We start from the raw sequence: 18,546 nt of genomic DNA, 5'->3' as shown, positions 1-18,546 counted from the left end.
TTATTAATAAATATTTAGCGAGTTTTGTTAATTAATAATTCAAGTTAAAGATTTAAAATGTAAATATTAAATTCGTTTAAAAAATCAATATGGAGATGTTGGCGCTGTTCGTTTGCTGGTCGCTAGCGTCAGCGACCAGAATCAGCGACCAGCGACTACGACTTAATGTCGCTGATAGTGTTCGTTTGAAGGTCGCGCGTTCAATTGCAGCGACTGTTTTTTTTTAAAAAAAAATTTGATCGCACGATTTTGATTCCACCGTTAGAATTTCTAGCGTCCAAAATTTTTAATTGCTGGTCGCTAGCGTTTGGTCGCTGCGACCGGTCGCTGAACCCGCGACCAGTAAACGAACAACGTTCAATCGCTGAAGTTGGTGGCTGATGCTAGCGACCAGCAAACTAACAGGGCCGTTCTTAGTCCCATAATATAATACTCAGCTGCTATTTCGATTATCAAAGCTTTAATTCACAGAAATGGCTTGTCTCCGTCTCTTGTCAAGAACCCTAAAATCAGACAAGCCAATACTCGGACCACTTGCCAAACTCTCCTGGCCTTTCCCAAATCCAAACCCTAGTTTCACAACCCGACCTTTCTCCACCTCATTCCTCATCACCAAAACGCCAGACAAGTTCAAAAAGAAGCGGAAGAAACCCGAATCCGCCAGAACCAAACCCGTCCAACACGACTCGACCCGGCTCCAACATTTCGAATCCCTCGTCACGCGCGACGCCCGTTTCCGATTCCTAACCCGATCCAAAGAGTTCATCACGAAGCAGCCGGATCGGATCCTCCGCCTCGACGACGCGGGCAAGCTCTACCGCGAGCTAGGGTTCCCACGCGGCCGTAAGGTGACTCGTTTCATCCCTAGACACCCTCTCGTCTTTCAGACGTATCGACACAGCGACGGGAAGATGTGGTTAGGGTTTTCGGATCTCATGGAGGATTTGTTAGAGGAAGAGAGAGACTTAATGGATTCGATGGAGCTTGATAGAGTTAATCGTGTACGGAAGCTCTTGATGATGACCAAAGATAAACGGATCTTACTTAGCAAGATCCATCACACTAGATTGATTTTTGGGATTCCAGATGATTTCAGAGACCGGGTCGGGAAATACCCGGATTATTTCCGGGTCGTGACGGGTCAAGATGGGAACCGGATTCTTGAGTTGGTGAATTGGGACCCGAATCTTTCGGTGAGTGAGCTCGAAAGAACATTCATGGTGGACGAAGATAAAGCGAGGAGAGCGTTTAAGTTTCCGTTGAAACATGGTAAAGAACTGGAGCTGGGAGAGAAAGATACGAGGAAGTTGAACCAGTTGAACACGTTACCTTTGGTTTCGCCTTATTCCGATGGTTGGAAGCTGGACGTGTGGACATTGGAAGCAGAGAAGTACCGTGTAGGGATCGTGCACGAGTTCTTGAGCTTGACGTTAGAGAAAAGAGCTTCGATTCATCACATTGTGGAGTTCAAAGACGAGTTTAGCTTGACTAGACAGACTTACCAGATGCTTAAGAAGCAGCCCTCAACCTTTTACTTGGCTGGTACGGAGATGAACTGGACCGTGTTTTTGAAAGATGGTTACAACGGGGATGGTGTTTTGATCAGTAAAGATCCGCAGGTTTTGTTTAATGAAAAGCTATATAAGTTTGCAGATATGCAGCAGATGGACAATGATTCTCGCCCAATAAAAAGATAAATCCTTTTAGCAGAAGGACATTTATAGTCCCTCTACAATGTGACATTGGTGGCATAAAAACTAGTGGCTTGATTCATGGAAGGTGGAAGCAGTGATGTGGGCAATCTTGTGCATGGCCCGGCCTTGAAGCCCTCTGATTGATAAACTTACTCCTGCTATTTGTTAAGCTCTGATATACGACTTTGGTTACAAGCTCTGATCGAGTCATCGAGGTGATTAGTTGTATCTTTCATTTTCTAGATTAGTGAAATCAATGTTGAGACGAAAGGGGGAGACACTATGGATAAATCTTTTAGGACAGTAATAAGTTTTAAAATCTGGACATGTTGCTGCTATACAAACGAAAAAATCTAGAAAGCACAATCCTAAAAAGCGTGTTTTTGCCAGCAAACCTGAATTAATGGTGACCAGGGATTAATAGAAGCGAAATGAAATCGGGTGACCGGAGAGGAAGAAGAAAAATAACCGGTCGAATTATAATCGTGATATTGTCGGACTATCAAACGAACCGATGTATAGCCAGTAAAGAACCGGTGTAACTTTAAAACTAAACTAGATTCTGATAATTTTTTCTGTTGTTTTTTCAATATAAAAGATTGATAATTCTTCGTTTTATTATATAAACTGTGACATTATCAAGTTTTAATTATACGGGTTTGTTATAGTGTGTACATTATGACGAAATTTAAAATGCGCCACAGCCGTTTTATGTTTGTAAATAAATTAAACAATAGTTTTATCCAGTATTTTGAAATCCGACCCGGACCCGCAGTTGAACCGGAAAACCCAGTGACCCAAAATAAATTCGGGTACAAAACCAAAAATTTAAAAACCCGCAAAAACCCGCTCAAACCCACTAAAACCCAAAACCCGGTACCAGTCGAACTATCGGTTGAACCAGTAGAATATTTTTTTAGTTGTATTGTATATCAAATGAAAATAAAAATATAAAAAGTTAGTTAAGTATTCTAAATGTTTATTAAACATAAAATATATACATATCCAAACTATTATTTTATGTTTTAAATATATTTAGAAAGTAGTAACTTTAGTTTTATGTATTTTTATTTTTTTTATTTTATTAGTTAATATATTATTATATAATAAAATTAATTCATTTAGTAACATGTGGTTCACCCGCGGTTTACTGCAGTCGACTCAATGATCCAGTAACCCGGTAAATTGTCCGGTTCAGTGTTCGGGTCAGTTTTCAAAACATTGTTATCCGAAATTTTTATTTGGGCTATTATATAATTTTAAAGATTTATAATTTATATAAAATATTGCTAAACATATAAACTGGCCAATAATATTTTTGATTAAGTCTTATCCCGTGTATTTACAAAATTTCAATCTCTAATATCAACTTATTAAAATTATTGCAGACTTTAATTTGTGGTATTGATATTAAAAAGTTTATGAAATTTGAATTTGATTATATAAAAACATAACCCATTTAATTAGTTAGCAAGCCCATCTAAATGTTGAAATAGGCCCACAAAATCGAAAGACCATAATGCCATTAATGAATTTTTAGTTTGTTCATTTCATTAATGACATTTTTGGAAAATTTAAAATATTCATTAAGGGTATAATTCAGGAATGATCCTGTTTTAATGGTATTGATTTTAAAACCTACTCACATCACTTTATTAATCATCATTCCCCCAAATGCTTTTTTTTTGTGGTTGGGTGATTTCATTCCACCAAGTGATGTGAGATAGGTCAAAGCAGTTGGGTGATTTCATCCCGCAAAACTGTCCAGTAACCGTTCTCGTTTGTTCTCTACTTTGACCAAAATAGAAAACCGTCATCCTGAGCTCAAATGCATTGCCAGCGCGAATTTTTCAAACTCCGCCAATAACCATTCCTGCCAATTTGACTTAGGCAAAAACTTGCGCTTAAAGCTGATTGTCTGAGCTAACAAGTCAATCATCTTTGTCTAAATCAGACCATCCTCATTGTTTGGATTAACTCATCCCAATTCGGCTGACAATCTCATTTTAACTGATTTCCAACAATAATTGTCCAGCCAACCAGCTCAACCACCATATCTCAATCCGACAACACCTCTCTGAAACCCGACATAACTACTATGACGGATATGGTATGAAATATCAATGGGCTTTATCAAGGGTCTTCCAAAATCAGAAGGGGTTGACATGATTTTGGTCGTGGTGGACCGTCTAAGCAAGTAAACCCTTTTTTTTTTGGATTTGAGATATCTGTATCCAGCTACTACGGTTGATGAGAAATTCATCAGAGAGGTTGTAACATTCCATGGTTATCATATTTCTATCATCTCAGATAGAGATGGAGTCTTTTTGAGTAAAATTTTACGTCAGTATTTCAGACATGCGGGTACCAAGCTGAAGTTTAACACAATCTATCATCTTCAACGCGATGGCCAAACATAGGTGGTTGACAGACGTTGGAATCTTACCTTAGATGCTTCACATCAACTCATCCTAAACGTTGGTATAAGTTCATCTCAGACAGAATTCTGATACGATTCCAGTTTTCATACATCAATCAACACAACACCGTTTAAATTGGTCTATGGAAGAGATCTACTGAGTCTTATCTGGTATGAGGAAAGCTCTACAGATAATACTTAGTTGGAAGGGATGCTTAAGATGAAAGATGATATACTACGAGATGATAAAGGTCATTTCTTGAAAGCTCATGATAATTAATATGAAAAACAACGCCGATAAGACGAGATGCGAAATGACATTCCAAGTGGGTGCAATGGTTTATCTCAAACTAAGACCATTTTGTCAAATAACACTTTCAAAGTCATTTTGTCAGAAATTAGTGACCAAGTTCTATGGACCTTTTAAAGTTCTTGAGAAGATTGGTCAGGTGGCATATTGATTGGAAATTCAAGAGAGTTGCAGGATACATCGGTGTTTCATGTTTCCCAATTAAAACATGTACTGGGCAAGGAATATGTTGTCACAACTTTACCTATTCTGTTGGAGGATTCAGCCAGAACATATACAAGGCACTCGTTATGATGCATAAGGTCATCTTGAGGCCTTGGTTCAATGGAAGAGCTTGCCTATTCATGAGAGTGCATGGATTAGGGTGAAGGTTATTGCGAGGGATTACCCTGAGTTTGAGCTTGAGGACAAGCTAAGTCTCACCGGGTGGGGGAGGGGGGGGGGGGGGGGTGGGTGCTGGAGATGCTATTATCGCAAAAGACTGAAGAGGAAGAACATGGGAGTTGACGTGGAAGAAGTTCAAGAAGAAGTTGATCAACAGCTCTCTTAAGAAACGGTTATGGCCGTTAGAAAATTTGTTAGAGTCGAGTAGCTCTTGAATCTGTATTGAACTATAAATAATAACCTTAGAGTTGTAATTGAGAGGGCTTGTTTCAGTATTCATTGGGTTAATGGGTTTATCTCGTTCTATTGACGAGTTAAGAGCAGTGATACATTTTGAGTATCATATTCCTTATCACAGCAAATCGCCTTTGGATTGGTGTCTTCAGTGGCGGAGGCAGGATTATTACTCACAGGGGTCAAAATATTTTTTCTTAGAAAACTGCATATAAATATTAGTGAACTGCCTTTGAATTAAAATGTGATAGGGGTCAAAAAAATTATTTGATTGGGGTCAGTTTAAGCAAATGGTAAAAGTAATGGTATATTTTTAAAGTTTTATGTGGGTCATTTGACCATCTCCTTGATAAGCTGTCTCCGCCACTGGGTTCTTTTGAGGATCAGTTACTGGTTATATCTTTGTTGCACATAAACAAGAATGGTTCATGGAGATTTTCTGTCAAAACAAGATCAGAGCAGCCACCATAAATGCTCGTTGAACACTCTTTTGTAGTATCTGGAACAACTTGTGATTGTGTGTGTAACGAATCTGCAATTGCATGATCGCCAAAACCTCGTCCATGTTTGTAATCTTCTATTTTATGGTTTTGTATTAGGCAGCTTTACTGGTATTTTCTCAAATATATGTTGGCTTGAAAATGCATTGACAAACTTCTAACTATTCAAATTGTAGCTAGAATAGGCACAACTGTGTCAATACCGTGACCTCCAAAAGAAAATGCATTCACAAACTTCTAATTAATTACCCAATGATAGAACGATGTCGAGATTGTCTGATTTGGGCTCCTTAATCCCCAAGAGTGTGTGGTCTCAATAACTGATATTCGCATACTGAAAGAGAAGTGTTCTACATACACTTACAAGCTATTAGTTAATCATAAATATACAATACTAGATGTTTTTTAAAATGATTATGAATCGGCATGAGTTTTTTTGACTATAACCAAAACTTGAAAGCCAAGAAGTATGAGATTTGGTCTATTACCACAATCGAGATACTATACAGTATTTTATTACAAGATGAAACCCGATACATAACAAGATGTACATCAGATAAAGCTCCTACAAAGTTTCACTGCAGCTCCATGACCGGAAATACATTAATTACATAACAAATGTATACTTGGTTTACAAGTCCACCCACGTTTAACTGAAGTTACCGCCCTTATGAAGTTCCTCTCCTTGTGCACCTTCAGTTGTGCCTTGTTACCTGTAAAGTCAGACAGACCACATCAAGTTTTCTCGACATTAAAATCCACACTACTTGGTTTAACAAGTGTTACCAGGTACCAAACATGTCACATATCATGTTACTTGAATAATATTAGGAAGATCGAAAATATAAAAGTGAGATTTGCAAGTTACATACCCGGTTTGTGAAAGCCGTCTCCAGTTAACTATTTCATGGTGGTTCTGCAAGTAGCTAGATGTTGTACTTCCTCCTCCAATCCCATTCTCTTCACTAGCAAATTGTTCAGAGTACCCTGACCACTCAGGGACTATGCCTCCGTCCCTCTCTCTTCTTCTGCTGCTGGAAGATTCTGCTGTCGAGTCTTCAGTGCTTTCTGCAACAATTCTAATATTGAATTCTGGAATCATAGCAGTGACTTGGTTCGAAACCGGATCTGCTCTTGCCTGCTGCTGCTGCTGCTGAGCTTGGTTGGTGTTGACCATGTTTCTCGGAACCTCTGCTCTGCTATCTCCAACTGAATTTCTTACATTCAGAGACGACTCTTCATCCTCTTCAGGTCTGATCAAAGAAGTAGTAATGCTTGGAACCATTTGATCCTCATATCTCCTGACTGGGTTGAGTCTGGTTGGTTCAGTCTCTTCCATCGTGATGTCTCTAGGGAACTCGATAGGAGCTTCCTCAAACTCAGTAGAGTCTCCAAGTCCTTCCTCGGATCCGTTCTCTATCGCAGCTCTTGCGGCAGCTTCTAGTTGCCACATCTGTGAAAGCGCTTCGTGAAGCCGTGCTTTTGCTTCATCTAATCCAACAATTGGTCGAGGATAGTTTGATCCGAGCTCAATACCAGCAGCTTGAAGCACGGACTCAGGTGCGTTCCACGGATGATGTATCCACTCTGTGGGGAGTCTTGAAAGTTCTGGGAGCCATCTCCTTACGTATTCACCGTTTGGATCAAACTTGTATCCTTCGAACTGAGGGTTATCTATGCGGTCAAACTCCCGGCTATCCGGGAGAGTACCGGTAATGTACTGCCAGCCAAGAGCATCGCTCTCTAAATCTGCATCAAGAAGTGTGTCCCAGAAGTACTTCATCCCCCATCTCCACGGCAGTTGAAGCACTTTCACAAAGAAGCTTGAAACAACTACTCTTATGCGATCGTGCAACCAACCAGTAGCCCATAACTCTCTCATCCCGGCGTCGACCAAGGGGTACCCGGTCCGGCCTTGCCTCCACGCCTTGAAGTAGTTCTCATCAACAGCCCAAGGGAAGAACTTAAGATGGCCGAGAAGTGGTCTTTCATGAGAGTAGGGATGGTTGAAGCTTATGTACCTAGAGTATTCCCTGAGACCAATAGACTTGAGGAAAAGATTCACGCTCTCTTCCCCGGCTTGGTTTCCTTCGTTTGCCCATGCAACCTGTTTGATCCGAAGAAGATGGAACACTTTTCTCACACTCACTTCCCCGAAATGCAAGTGTGGAGAAAGGAAAGAGGTTGTGGCACTATCAGCTTTTCTCCGGTTCTTGGAGTATTCAATCAATGGTCCGTTTATGAAGGTTGTGAGAGCCTTGTCAGCATTACTCCAACCGGGAGACCAGGCACGAGCTAGAAGTGCATTGCTTCCTTTCTCTGATTCATCTTCGAAGATCAATGTATCCGCAACACACTTGGACACATCACCTGCAACATTAAAAAAGAGTGAATCAAAAGTGGATAAGATATATTTCAGATAGTCACAAGTGTGTGGTGGAGAACAAAAAAAAACCAGAAATGATCTTCTTGGGTGGGAGAAGAGGAGACTCAGGGTCATAAGGCATGCTAAGGCATCTTTCCAAAAGGCAGCAAACATTGAGAAAGGACGTCCTAATTCATCAGTCACTTCCCATGGCTCGTAAAGCAAATCTGCGTTGAATGATTTAACCGCTATCCCTTCCGCTGTCAGAGCGTCCTTGGCACGATGATCACGGACCAAGGATAAGGGATCTGTAATATCAAAACTTTTATCTAAATTTTCATTTTTTGGTTATTTTCTACAAAATACAGAACAAGAGATTATTTCAGTCACAAAAATGAAATCTTTTAAGCAAACCATTAATCTAGATTTTAAAACCAAGAGAGGGAAGGGAGATGGAACACAGACCATACAAATGGTTGAAGAAGATCTGAGAAGCACCGGTGGATTTAACAACTTCAAGAAGAGAAGCAACACTATCAGTAGATCTCTTGGTGATGAGACAAGTACCAAGGCTTCTAAGAGAAGAATCAAGCTGAGCCAAACTGTTCTTGAGCCACCACCTTGAAACCCTACCAGGCTGATAGTGTCCTTCTTCCTCTGGTGCCCATACAAACACAGCAATTACAGGTCCAGCTCTTACAGCTGCAGCTAAAGCTGGATTGTCTTCAACTCTTAGATCTCTTCTAAACCATACAATACTACACCCACCACCACCACTTGAACATGTATTAGACATCTCTCAAAGCTAAGGCTCTTATGGCTGCAGGAAACTGAATTTTTTTTAATTCAATCTCTGCAGAAGAATCGAAACCCTTTGGTGTATATTTTTGATGAGAAAAAAGCTTATCTTATCGAATATCTTTGTGTGAGTGCCCCTCTGGCAAAATGCAACTATACTTTTGGAAATTATTCACCAAAAAGATTTTTTCCAAATTTTGGACTGAAATAATGACCAACAAGAAAGCAATATAAGCGTTATTTTTATTGCTGCTAAAAAACGTTATTTTGTTAAATTTTTAGTATTCCTCTTTGTATTTAATATTACGTTACAGATATAATTATAAATATGAATTAATAAAAACTAAACTAATTTCAGTTTCAAAAAAAACTAAACTAATTATCTAAATTATTTTGTAGAGAAAAAAACAAAAAACTTGGAGGTTGATAGAGAAAGAGAGAAGCGAATAAGATTGGACATTAGGAAAAATGATTCAATTCACACGACGAGATTTCTTAGAATTATTTTCCACCACAAGTTTTATTATTATTTGTATTTGGGTTGTATTTCTCCCACTTGAATTATTATCCCTATCCAATGGAAATCAAATCAACTGTGACTCACAAATTTTCCATTCACTTCATCTATAAATTTCCCATTTTCTATATTCAAAAATAACAAAAAGAATCTTACACCTTTTGGTCTCTTTTTTTTTTTGGGCAAAACACCTTTTGGTCTCTAGAATCAATTCTAATCAATTTATAAGAAGCATGTAGTATATATAATAAATAGTTTACTGACTCCAACGCATGGATGGAAGCATTGTTGGTTAATCTATATGAACCCTCATAATTTAAAAATCAATATTGTTAACAAGTACCCTTGTTCAGAAACTCGCTAAGCGCTACGCGTGCGGCACACAAAGGCTTAGCGATTTATTGGAAAATCGGAAAAAGTTCAGGGAATACGCGGGGAGGAATTTTTCATACTTTTGTATGTAAAATATCAGATTTTGTACATATAATACAAATATTATATAATAAATATTTATTAAAGATACATTACTGATACTAAAATTCATAGAATGCTTACAATATCTATATGCTAATAACATCAACCTTTCTCTATGCAAATAACAATAAACACGTCTATATAATAAACTTTGCATAGAATACTAAGCGTGTTATCCTGGTCTAGTGGTCTGTTTCTTCTGAAAGATTCTTGCATGTCGGTGGTTCGAGCATGGGAATGTGCATTTTTGACATTTTATTATTTTTTCTGTAATGAAAGTAAAATGACCAATACACCCTCATCCTCAACCTTGCGATTTTCCAGACCTATACACGCGGCCGTCTTTAAGTTTTCTGCGATTTCACCATCTTAAGAAGCAATTCTTGTGGGATTCAACTTCATATAGAAGATCTATAAGGTATAATCTGATTTCTAACTAAAAGCTTTGATATTTTCAAAGTTTTTCAGATTTGGACAAATCGGTTTTACAAAATTAATCGGCGGTTTCTCTATATCTTCGGATAACGCGTTCATTATACGGCTCAACGCCTAGACACACCGATCACCTCCATTTCGCCACGGTGACCTTCCGATTTACGTTTAACCGGACGAGTAATCGGCAACTAGGCCGAGTTTTAGAACAAGGACAAGTACATGTAGTAATAACAATATTTTATTTTATTTTTTAACTATTAAGGATAATGATGATATATGTACCGAGGATTGTTCTGAAATTTTATTGGCAGATTAGGATATGAGAGAGAATGACGTATTAGCAAAGTGGACGAGGGATGGATATGGTTGGCCCTCCTCGGCTCCTCGCCTTTTAGACATTTTGTTTTACTTCTATTTATTAATATTGTAGGTTATCTATAAATTTGCTTCTTCTTTTCAATTCTTTTTCTAGGGAGGTGGGGGATCATTATGAAAGAGTTACACGCAGTTACAAGTCAAAATAAGTTACTAAGATCATTACTAAGATCATCTTAGACGGTTTACTTTATTTTTTACTCTAAAACAGAGTATCATTGAAATTGATAAACAAAAAATAATAATTTACTCTATATTTGGAGTAAATCTATTTTCACTCTATTTTAGAGTGAAAAAAGAATATCATGAGAGTAAAATAGAGTAGGATTAGAGTTGCCTAAAACAATCTCTAATGGTTTACTCCATTTTCTACTCTAAAATATAGTGGCTCTATAATAAAGTTGGAGTTTGCTTCAAGGGTACTCTATTTTAGAGTAGAAAATAAAATAATGAACAAAAAAATAATTTACTCTATATTTGGAATAAACATATTTTCACTCTATTATAGAGTGAAAAATAGAGTATTATTAGAGCATTTTTACCCTAAATTCTATTTTAAAATGAAAAATAGAGTAGAATTAGAAATATCTTTAAGAGGGTGGTATACTGAAAAGTTCTATTTATATCTTTTTGTTATTAGTTATTGATTTTTCTATTTATTATTTCTTCACTAAAATGTTTGAACTCTATCTATCTTACTAAAAGAAATACGAAAATAATCATGCATTTTCGTGATATATTACATAATCTAACACTGAAGTTTTAACTATCCTTAGATTTTTAATTGTATTTTTTGGATATTACTTACAATTATATTGTTTTAATAGAATGCACAATCACACATATGAATATCTTATACTAAATGATATATATATATATATATATATATATATATATATATATATATTTTTCTGTTAAATAATATTAAAATTATAGTTGTTATTAAAATATATTATCACTAAATATTAATTTAGCTTTGGTTCTAAGAAATTATAAAATATTTACATTATCAAATAAGTTAAAATATTGAAGAAATAATTAATCAAAGAGGAAATCCTTCTGTATAGAGCATGACATTTCCATTCCGCTTCTATATTCCAGCTTCCGACATCTGGATTGTAAGGTATTCTATCTCCAGACCGAAAAATAAAACTTTTAGATGATTGAGTTTTTCTGTATCTTAAAATATTGACTGATATAACATAAGTCTTGTCTAAGGATGAATATTAAAAGGACTCCAAACCCCTAAAATAGACAATGGGTGACTTGAAACACTTTCAACTAAGAGGCATGCAACTAGAACTAGAGTTTATGCACCAATATATTCTATTATTGTTCTTAAAATCACTAAAACGATTTTAAACACTTATTTTGATCTATTTGATTATAGTGCTTCATGTTTCGTAGTAGCACAATGAATCTTGCATTATTTTACCCAACAGTTTTTGCTAGAAGGAAGAGGATAACCAAGACTCTGTGACAATGGCCGGAAGTGAGAATGATTGATCCATGGCCACAATGACCGACACCGACTTGCAAGTTCAGTTTAAAGCCTTAAAAAGACCAGTCACCAAGATGAATTCTGCCAGGGGAAACAACACCAGCCACGTAGGTTTCCATCTCAGAATTTTGAACTCCGAAAGAAAGAATGGAAGGATATTCTAAACAATTGGAACATGTTGTGCAAAGGCTATCGCAACTTGAAGCAGAAAACCTAGTCCTGAGGGGAGATAGCTCAGTCCTCAGCACAACATGAAGAACAAATGCAGGCATCACACCCGTGTTTAACCTATGTAAACTGTTAGAACCGAGTTCGGTCGAAACTAGTAAAGAGAAGACGAAGAACTCGTCTGTGGGTCTAACAAAGACGTTTTATAGATGGAGATATCAGGAACTAGTTACAGAGTAAGTATAAAGAAAGAGACAAAGCGGAGCTCGAAGAGCTAGCCGGGAAACGATACAAGATAGCGGATAGAGAGGAGTAAAACCCTAGATCTAGCCGCCTTGTGAGTGTGTAAAAGTGTGGATCCCCCTCATGTCGTTTCCCCTTCCCTTTTATAGGCTGTCTCTGCCTGTTCGCCCTAGTGTTCACCAACCTGGATGGGCTCCTATCGATGGGTCGGCTAAATCGGCTTAGTCTTCTGGTCGCGTAGTCGACTAGAAGCGGCTTACTTGGGCCGTTCTCTCGGCCCATTTCTATACCCTAGTCCCTTAGATCGACGGGCCATGTGTCGCTGTTCGCCAGGCCTAGGAAGGGATGCGATCCTCCTCCTACAGTAAGTCCCCCCCCCAGTTCGTTTGTGGTTAGTAGTAACCTGAGCCTGACGGACTGTTATGTTATAGAGGTTTGGCGAATCCGTGATCACTAGTCTGGAGGTCGCTGAGCGTTGTCCCATTCATAGATTTTGTCACCACATTCGACCCGGACTTGGAAGGAGGGGGGGGGTACTCGCGCATTCGGCTTGTTTAGTCGCGGACTCCGCTGCTTCCAAAAAGTGATTTTTCTCGCGATGTTTTACCGCCTCCCAAGGGCAAGTTTTCTCGCTTGTTCGCCCTATTTAGTCGCTTATGTTTAGCTGGTGCGTCAAGGATGAGTTTTACTCGCCGACTTTATTTTAGTCATCTAGTTGCTCGCCCTTCTATCCGCGATTTTATTCGCGGGTATCCTCTCGTTTTGTCGCGAAGTTTCATCGAACCTTCATAGGTAGATTTACTCGCGTGTCTTGCTTGGTTCGTCGCGTTGCTCTGGCCAGAACTCCGGACGCGAGTTTACTCGCTGGCTTGCTCATCTGGCCGCGGTTTTCCTCGGTTTGTCGCGATGCTCCCACAGGGCTTCGTAAAGCGCGATTTTACTCGCTGGTGCGCCGGTCTGGTCCCCTTCAAGATGTGAATCTACTCGCCAGATGCGACATTTCCTTGCGTCCTCAAGATGCGACTTTACTCGCCGGTTCGGCCTACCAGGTCGTGGTATAGCTTCGCGACCTCGAGGTGTGAGTTTAGTCGCCTGTTTCACCTATCTGGTCGCATCTTTCAACGCTGCCTTCCGAGGCGAGTCTAGTCGCTGAGTTCGCCTCGATTTAAGAACAATTTTACTCGCCGGTTTTGGTCTGGTCCCCTTCAAGATGTGAATCTACTCGCCAGATGCGACATTTCCTTGTGTCCTCAAGATGCGATTTTACTCGCCGGTTCGGCCTACCAGGTCGTGGTATAGCTTCGCGACCTCGAGGTGCGAGTTTAGTCGCCTGTTTCACCTATCTGGTCGTGACCTTCGACGCTGCCTTCCGAGGCGAGTTTAGTCGCTGAGTTCGCCTCGATTTAAGAACAATTTTACTCGCCGGTTTTGGTTCTTCGCGCTGTCGACGTGTGATTCCAGGAGTCGATCTTAGTCGCCGTTCCTCTCCTTTAGTCAAAATGCCTCTTTACTCGCTGAGTTTTGGCCGTCATATCTTGTTTTTAGCCGAGTAAAAGCACCTTTTGAGCTTTCACGAGAGAGGTTTTAGTCGCTGACTAACCGGTTCGGCTCCGGTTCGACCGCTTTCAGGTTTGCGGTTTGATCTCGATCTAATTGATCCTCCTGACCGTTGGTTTAGTTCCGGTTTGATCAATCCCTAATCTCCGATTTAACTGGTTAATCAGACCGTCGCGAGTTAAGAAATAGGGATCAGAGGCCTGATTAGGGCCCATTTAGGCCCTACTAGACTTAATGATGGTGCTTTGGGAGTTGTGCTCCTCCTTTGCTATAAGTAGGCAGCTTTGCTCTTCTTTTCTCATTCTTCTCTGCAGTCTCAGGTATCCCCTTTTGCTCTCCCTTCTCTCTACTTTTTGTTTACTTTCTCTCTCTAAGTTCGTCGGTAGGGCGTAGCTTGTTTGTTTGCGTAATTGCGATGTCGTCTGGAAAAAGGCTATCGCGAGAGGAGAAGGGGAAGGCCGTCGTCGGCGCTTCCGACATGAGACAAGCGGGGACGCCGGACGACTTACCCGCGAGCGATTCGCCGTGTCGCGATGTCTCGGGGAACGCGACCGACGAGTCTTCGAGCAGGAGTCCGACAGTCGGTGACTCGCGTGGAAGAGAGAGTGCAGAGAGAGCTCGAGGGAACGTCGGTTCGTCTCGCGAAGGTACCGCGAACGACGGACTCGAGGCGCAGGCACGCGCTTATAGGGTTCCGATCAAGCGACTTCGCAAAAAGAGCGTAGATCCTCCGGAATATAGACCTACGCGTTATCACTCCGGCGATTCTTTCGAGGTGCTCCCGGCGATTCCTCGCGACACATTACGCGACCCTGGGATCGAGGGACAGTCTTGGAGGAACGTGTTTCCGAGCTTCTCCACCCATAGCAGTGTAAAACATCTTTTGAAGAGTTGTGGAGCCGGTGGAGTGACTTATCTTATTCCCTCTGTGAAACAAAGGCCCTGGTCGCCGCCCGTGGGGTATCAATGTGTTTACGAATCCTACTTTGGTGTCGACACGAAGCTTTGGTTCCCCATCCCTCGTCTGATTACAGAGTACGTGCTCCGTCGGGGAGTCGCAATTACTCAGTTCTTGAATGGATCGTTTCGGATCGCCGTTGCTTTGATGGTCATGGCAGCTGAAGTTGGCATCCCGATGAGTGTGAGGACTTTTGAGGAGTTGACCTTCTTGAGGCCCATGCCTCACGGTTTGCATTCGATAAATATGCGCCCTTCCTACAATGTCTTAACCGGGCATCCCAATAAGACGAAAGATTGGCAGCGATATTACTTTTATGTTAAGTCAGATGAGCACGCGTTTGATGAGCCACCGAAAGATGACTTCCCGATTCTTTGGGATCGTGAAATTGGTAGATAGTAGCTTACTCGCGTTTTCTCGACTCCCTTTGGTATTAACATACTGATTTGTTTCTTTTATGCAGTTCGTCATCCAAATACGATTGCGTATCCAGAGAACTTTTTTGAGCACGCTCAAGCTATTGCTACGCTCAGCCATCGTCGGTGGGCTGAACTTAGCGCTGATTGGATACGTCGCCGCCAGGATCGCGTAGCGAGAGGTACTTGACCTTCTACCTCCCTTATCGGTTACTCGTGCTTTTCTTTTGACAACTCATCGGATTTTTTTTGTTGCAGAGATTTGGCGGTCTGGTTTGCCTTGCGTAGTTATTCCCGGGAAGAAACGTCTGTCGTTATTCACGAGGAAGCAGCAGAAGCTGGTTAACAAAGCGAAGAAGATGAAGCAGACTCCCGATCTGAGCGCTATCCTGAAGGGACAGCTGAAATCGCTGGGTAAGAAGAAGTCTGTTCCCGCAACTGATAGTGAGTCGGCGGATGCTCAGGGTGACGATCCTCCCCGAGTTGCCACTCCGGTTGCAAACGATGACGGTCCTGTTGATGGGGAGTCTACCTGTCCCGATGACGAACCTTCTGAAGTGCATGATGGAACGGCGCAGCAGAAGTCGTCAAAAAAGAAGAAGGGGAAGAAGAGGTCTCGCGAAGCTCCTTCTGGGAAAGAAACTGAGGACTCGAACGCGAGTAGAGAGGATCCTGTTGAGCCTATTGCAAAGGATCCTTCAGAGGAGCGTCCCAAGAAAAAGAGAAAAGAACCGGCCGCCGCGACCGAGCAGAGCTTTTCTCGCCAGGAGGATCCTCCACTCGAGGGTGTCACTCCCAACGACCCCGAAGACACTTTCGCGCGTAATGAAAGAGAGGGGGACGAGTTTGTTCCTGCTCCCGATGATGCTCCCGACGCCGCTGTTTCAAAGCAGAAGAAGGTTTCCAAGAAGAGAGCCGCTGTTTCGCGAAGTGCGCCGCCGAGTGGAGGAGCCGGCGGGAATGCTTCCGTGGGAGGACTCCAGATGAATTTTCCCGATTTGGTGAACTTCTCTTACAACGAGAACACTCTCTTGATCTCTAATCCGATCAAATGCGCCGAGTTGACGCGACAAGTGAGGAGCGGTCCCACTGCTCTTCCACCAGTTGATAAACTCTTCTTCAAGGACGAGTACATTGAGGCTGCTCATATCAGAAAACTGGTAACTTCCTCTCCTAGGATCCACCTTGGTTTGTTGCTTTTTGTTACTTAGGTTGTTTTCTTCTTTTTTTTGTTTTGCAGAGCGACGGGGTTATGAATCGCATGGTGGAGAGGTACGAAGCCGAACTGAGGCATACTCAGGCATTGCTGGGAGTCTCCGAGAATTCGGCTCGTGCCGCGGAGGCGGAGGTTGCTCGCGTTCGCAGGATGCACGAAATCGCGGCAGCCAAAGCCGTTGAAGACAAGGAGATCCTTCGTGTGAAGTTTGAGAGTTTGCAAACGAAGTTGCTGAACTCTCGGTCTGCTGCCAAGAACCTTGGTCGCGAGAAGATTTCCTTAGAGAGAGAAAAGAAAGAGTTGACAGAAGAGAGGGACGCCGCGGTTACCAAACTTATTTCTGAGAGAAAGAGGCTCAGGGATTCTCGTGTCTACGAGGTGACTCTCGAGAGAGCTAGGGTTGAGACAGCCATGGTCGTGAAAGCGCAACGTCGTTTTGACAACATTCGAGATTACTCTGTTCGTCGTGACGAGTTCGAGGAAGCTCACAACTTGTTTGGGCAGGCGTCTGGAACGCGGAAGTGCTTTGATGGAGCTAAAGAGGAGGGTTTTGAAATTCCTCAAGAGTTGATTGACCTGTACAAGACTCAGGAGGATCTTTACAAGGCAAAGATGGATGAGCTTAAGATCGGTGACATTCCTGAATCCGATCTTTCTCTTTCCCCGCTTATCCTTTCTTCGACGTTTGTGAGTGAAGAGGTTCTCGCCGGCCTGGACAAGTATGGGACTAACGATAGCTTTATCGATCCGGAGACCTTGGTCAGGATGCAATCTCCCGACGATTCTTTCGACACCATGATGAAGGAGCGCAGTAAGGGTTCTGGTGTCGCGACGCAAGGGGCGACTGAGGAGCCGGGTGATGTCCAAGGGAATCCGATGGAGAAGGAGGCGCCGGACGGGGGGGATGCAGCTATCGAAAAGGAACTCTCGACTGCGGAGCCGGCTGGATCGCAGGACCCCGCGGGGCAGGGAGAAGACACAGCTTGCTGAACCCTTATGTTTGTTGTATGCTTAAATACTCTACTTTCTCTGTTGTCGTTGTTTCTTTTCTTTAGGTAAATTCCTTTTGCTTGTCTTTTCTGGTCCTTGAGGTTCTGTGTAGCCTCTATTGTTGTAATATTTCGAACTTATTATGCTTCGGCTTTTACTGGATATCTTCGGCTTTATCGTCTTCTTTGATGACTCTCGGACCAGTGACTTGATGGGTTTCTTCTAAGTAGTAAAGAGTAACTTGCCTTTGGGTGTTAGTCTTCAAGTTTGTTGGCTCTGGTTTTACTCGCGGATTTTTTAGCTCCAGGAGGCGGTTATGGTCGCGGGCTTTATGGCCTTCAAAAGCAGTTTTTTACTCGCTGCTTTTGATCGTTAGATCGCGACCTCCCTTCCTTCTTTCAAGATGCGATTTTACTCGCGGATTTTTTGCTCCGGGAGGTGGTTATGGTCGCGGGCTTTGTAGCCTTCAAAAGCAGTTTTTACTCGCTGATTTTGATCGTTAGATCGCGACGTCTTCGTTTTGAGTCGTGGTGTCGCTGACAAACGCGCACTCTTTAGCCATTCGCGGGAGAGAGGTTTTATTCGCCGGGTTGGACCGTCGGGTCGTGCCCTTTTCTCTCTTTTTTTTTTTTGTTTTTTTTTTTTTTTGGTTATAGCTGCGCCGGTTAAGGCTGCCTACGTATCTCCGAAGAGAATCAAGCCATCCGTAGTTCGCTTGGGTCGAGTAAGAGTGACGCGGAGGGTGCACTTACTCGACTCCTTTTTTTTTTTTTTTTTTTTTTTTTTTTTTAGAACAATAGAGCAAGAGTGGCTCATGATGCGCACTTGCACGATTGTCCGGTTAGTGAGGCTCGTTCATCGCCTGTTATGTCGCAACGGAGCTAGGCGGAGTAACGCTTAAGATGCATGGAATTCCATGCTCGAGGAACTGCGTCACCGGTTGAAGTTTCGAGACGATAAACCACAGGGTTTACTACTTGTGTGATTCTGTA

The 18,546-nt window shown here is 41.6% G+C and overlaps 2 protein-coding genes across 2 annotated transcripts; one reads left to right on the top strand and one right to left on the bottom strand.

Moving 5' to 3' along the window:
• The first annotated feature begins 429 nt into the window (after positions 1 to 429).
• LOC108824199 (protein WHAT'S THIS FACTOR 1 homolog, chloroplastic) lies at positions 430 to 2,019 on the top strand. The gene has a single exon (XM_018597572.2). The coding sequence runs from the start codon at positions 474 to 476 to the stop codon at positions 1,695 to 1,697; it is 1,224 nt and encodes a 407-aa protein (XP_018453074.1). The 5' UTR covers positions 430 to 473; the 3' UTR covers positions 1,698 to 2,019.
• Positions 2,020 to 5,994: 3,975 nt separating this feature from the next.
• LOC108828289 (cryptochrome-1) lies at positions 5,995 to 8,884 on the bottom strand. Its single transcript, XM_018601927.2, is given in 5 exon segments — positions 5,995 to 6,254; positions 6,414 to 7,911; positions 7,997 to 8,062; positions 8,065 to 8,214; positions 8,372 to 8,884. Coding segments are annotated over 5 exon segments (2,049 nt in total). The 5' UTR covers positions 8,703 to 8,884; the 3' UTR covers positions 5,995 to 6,250.
• Positions 8,885 to 18,546: the final 9,662 nt, after the last annotated feature.

Source organism: Raphanus sativus, chromosome 9, assembly GCF_000801105.2.
Source record: "Raphanus sativus cultivar WK10039 chromosome 9, ASM80110v3, whole genome shotgun sequence".
NCBI classification, from domain to species: Eukaryota; Viridiplantae; Streptophyta; class Magnoliopsida; order Brassicales; family Brassicaceae; genus Raphanus; species Raphanus sativus.
Note: the sequence above shows the minus strand (reverse complement) of the source record. Positions and strands in the feature narration are given on the sequence as shown.

What these genes read in the sequence shown, in the direction of transcription:
- LOC108824199 (XM_018597572.2), top strand. Translation starts at nt 474, where the DNA reads ATGGCTTGTCTCCGTCTCTTGTCAAGAACCCTAAAATCAGACAAGCCA.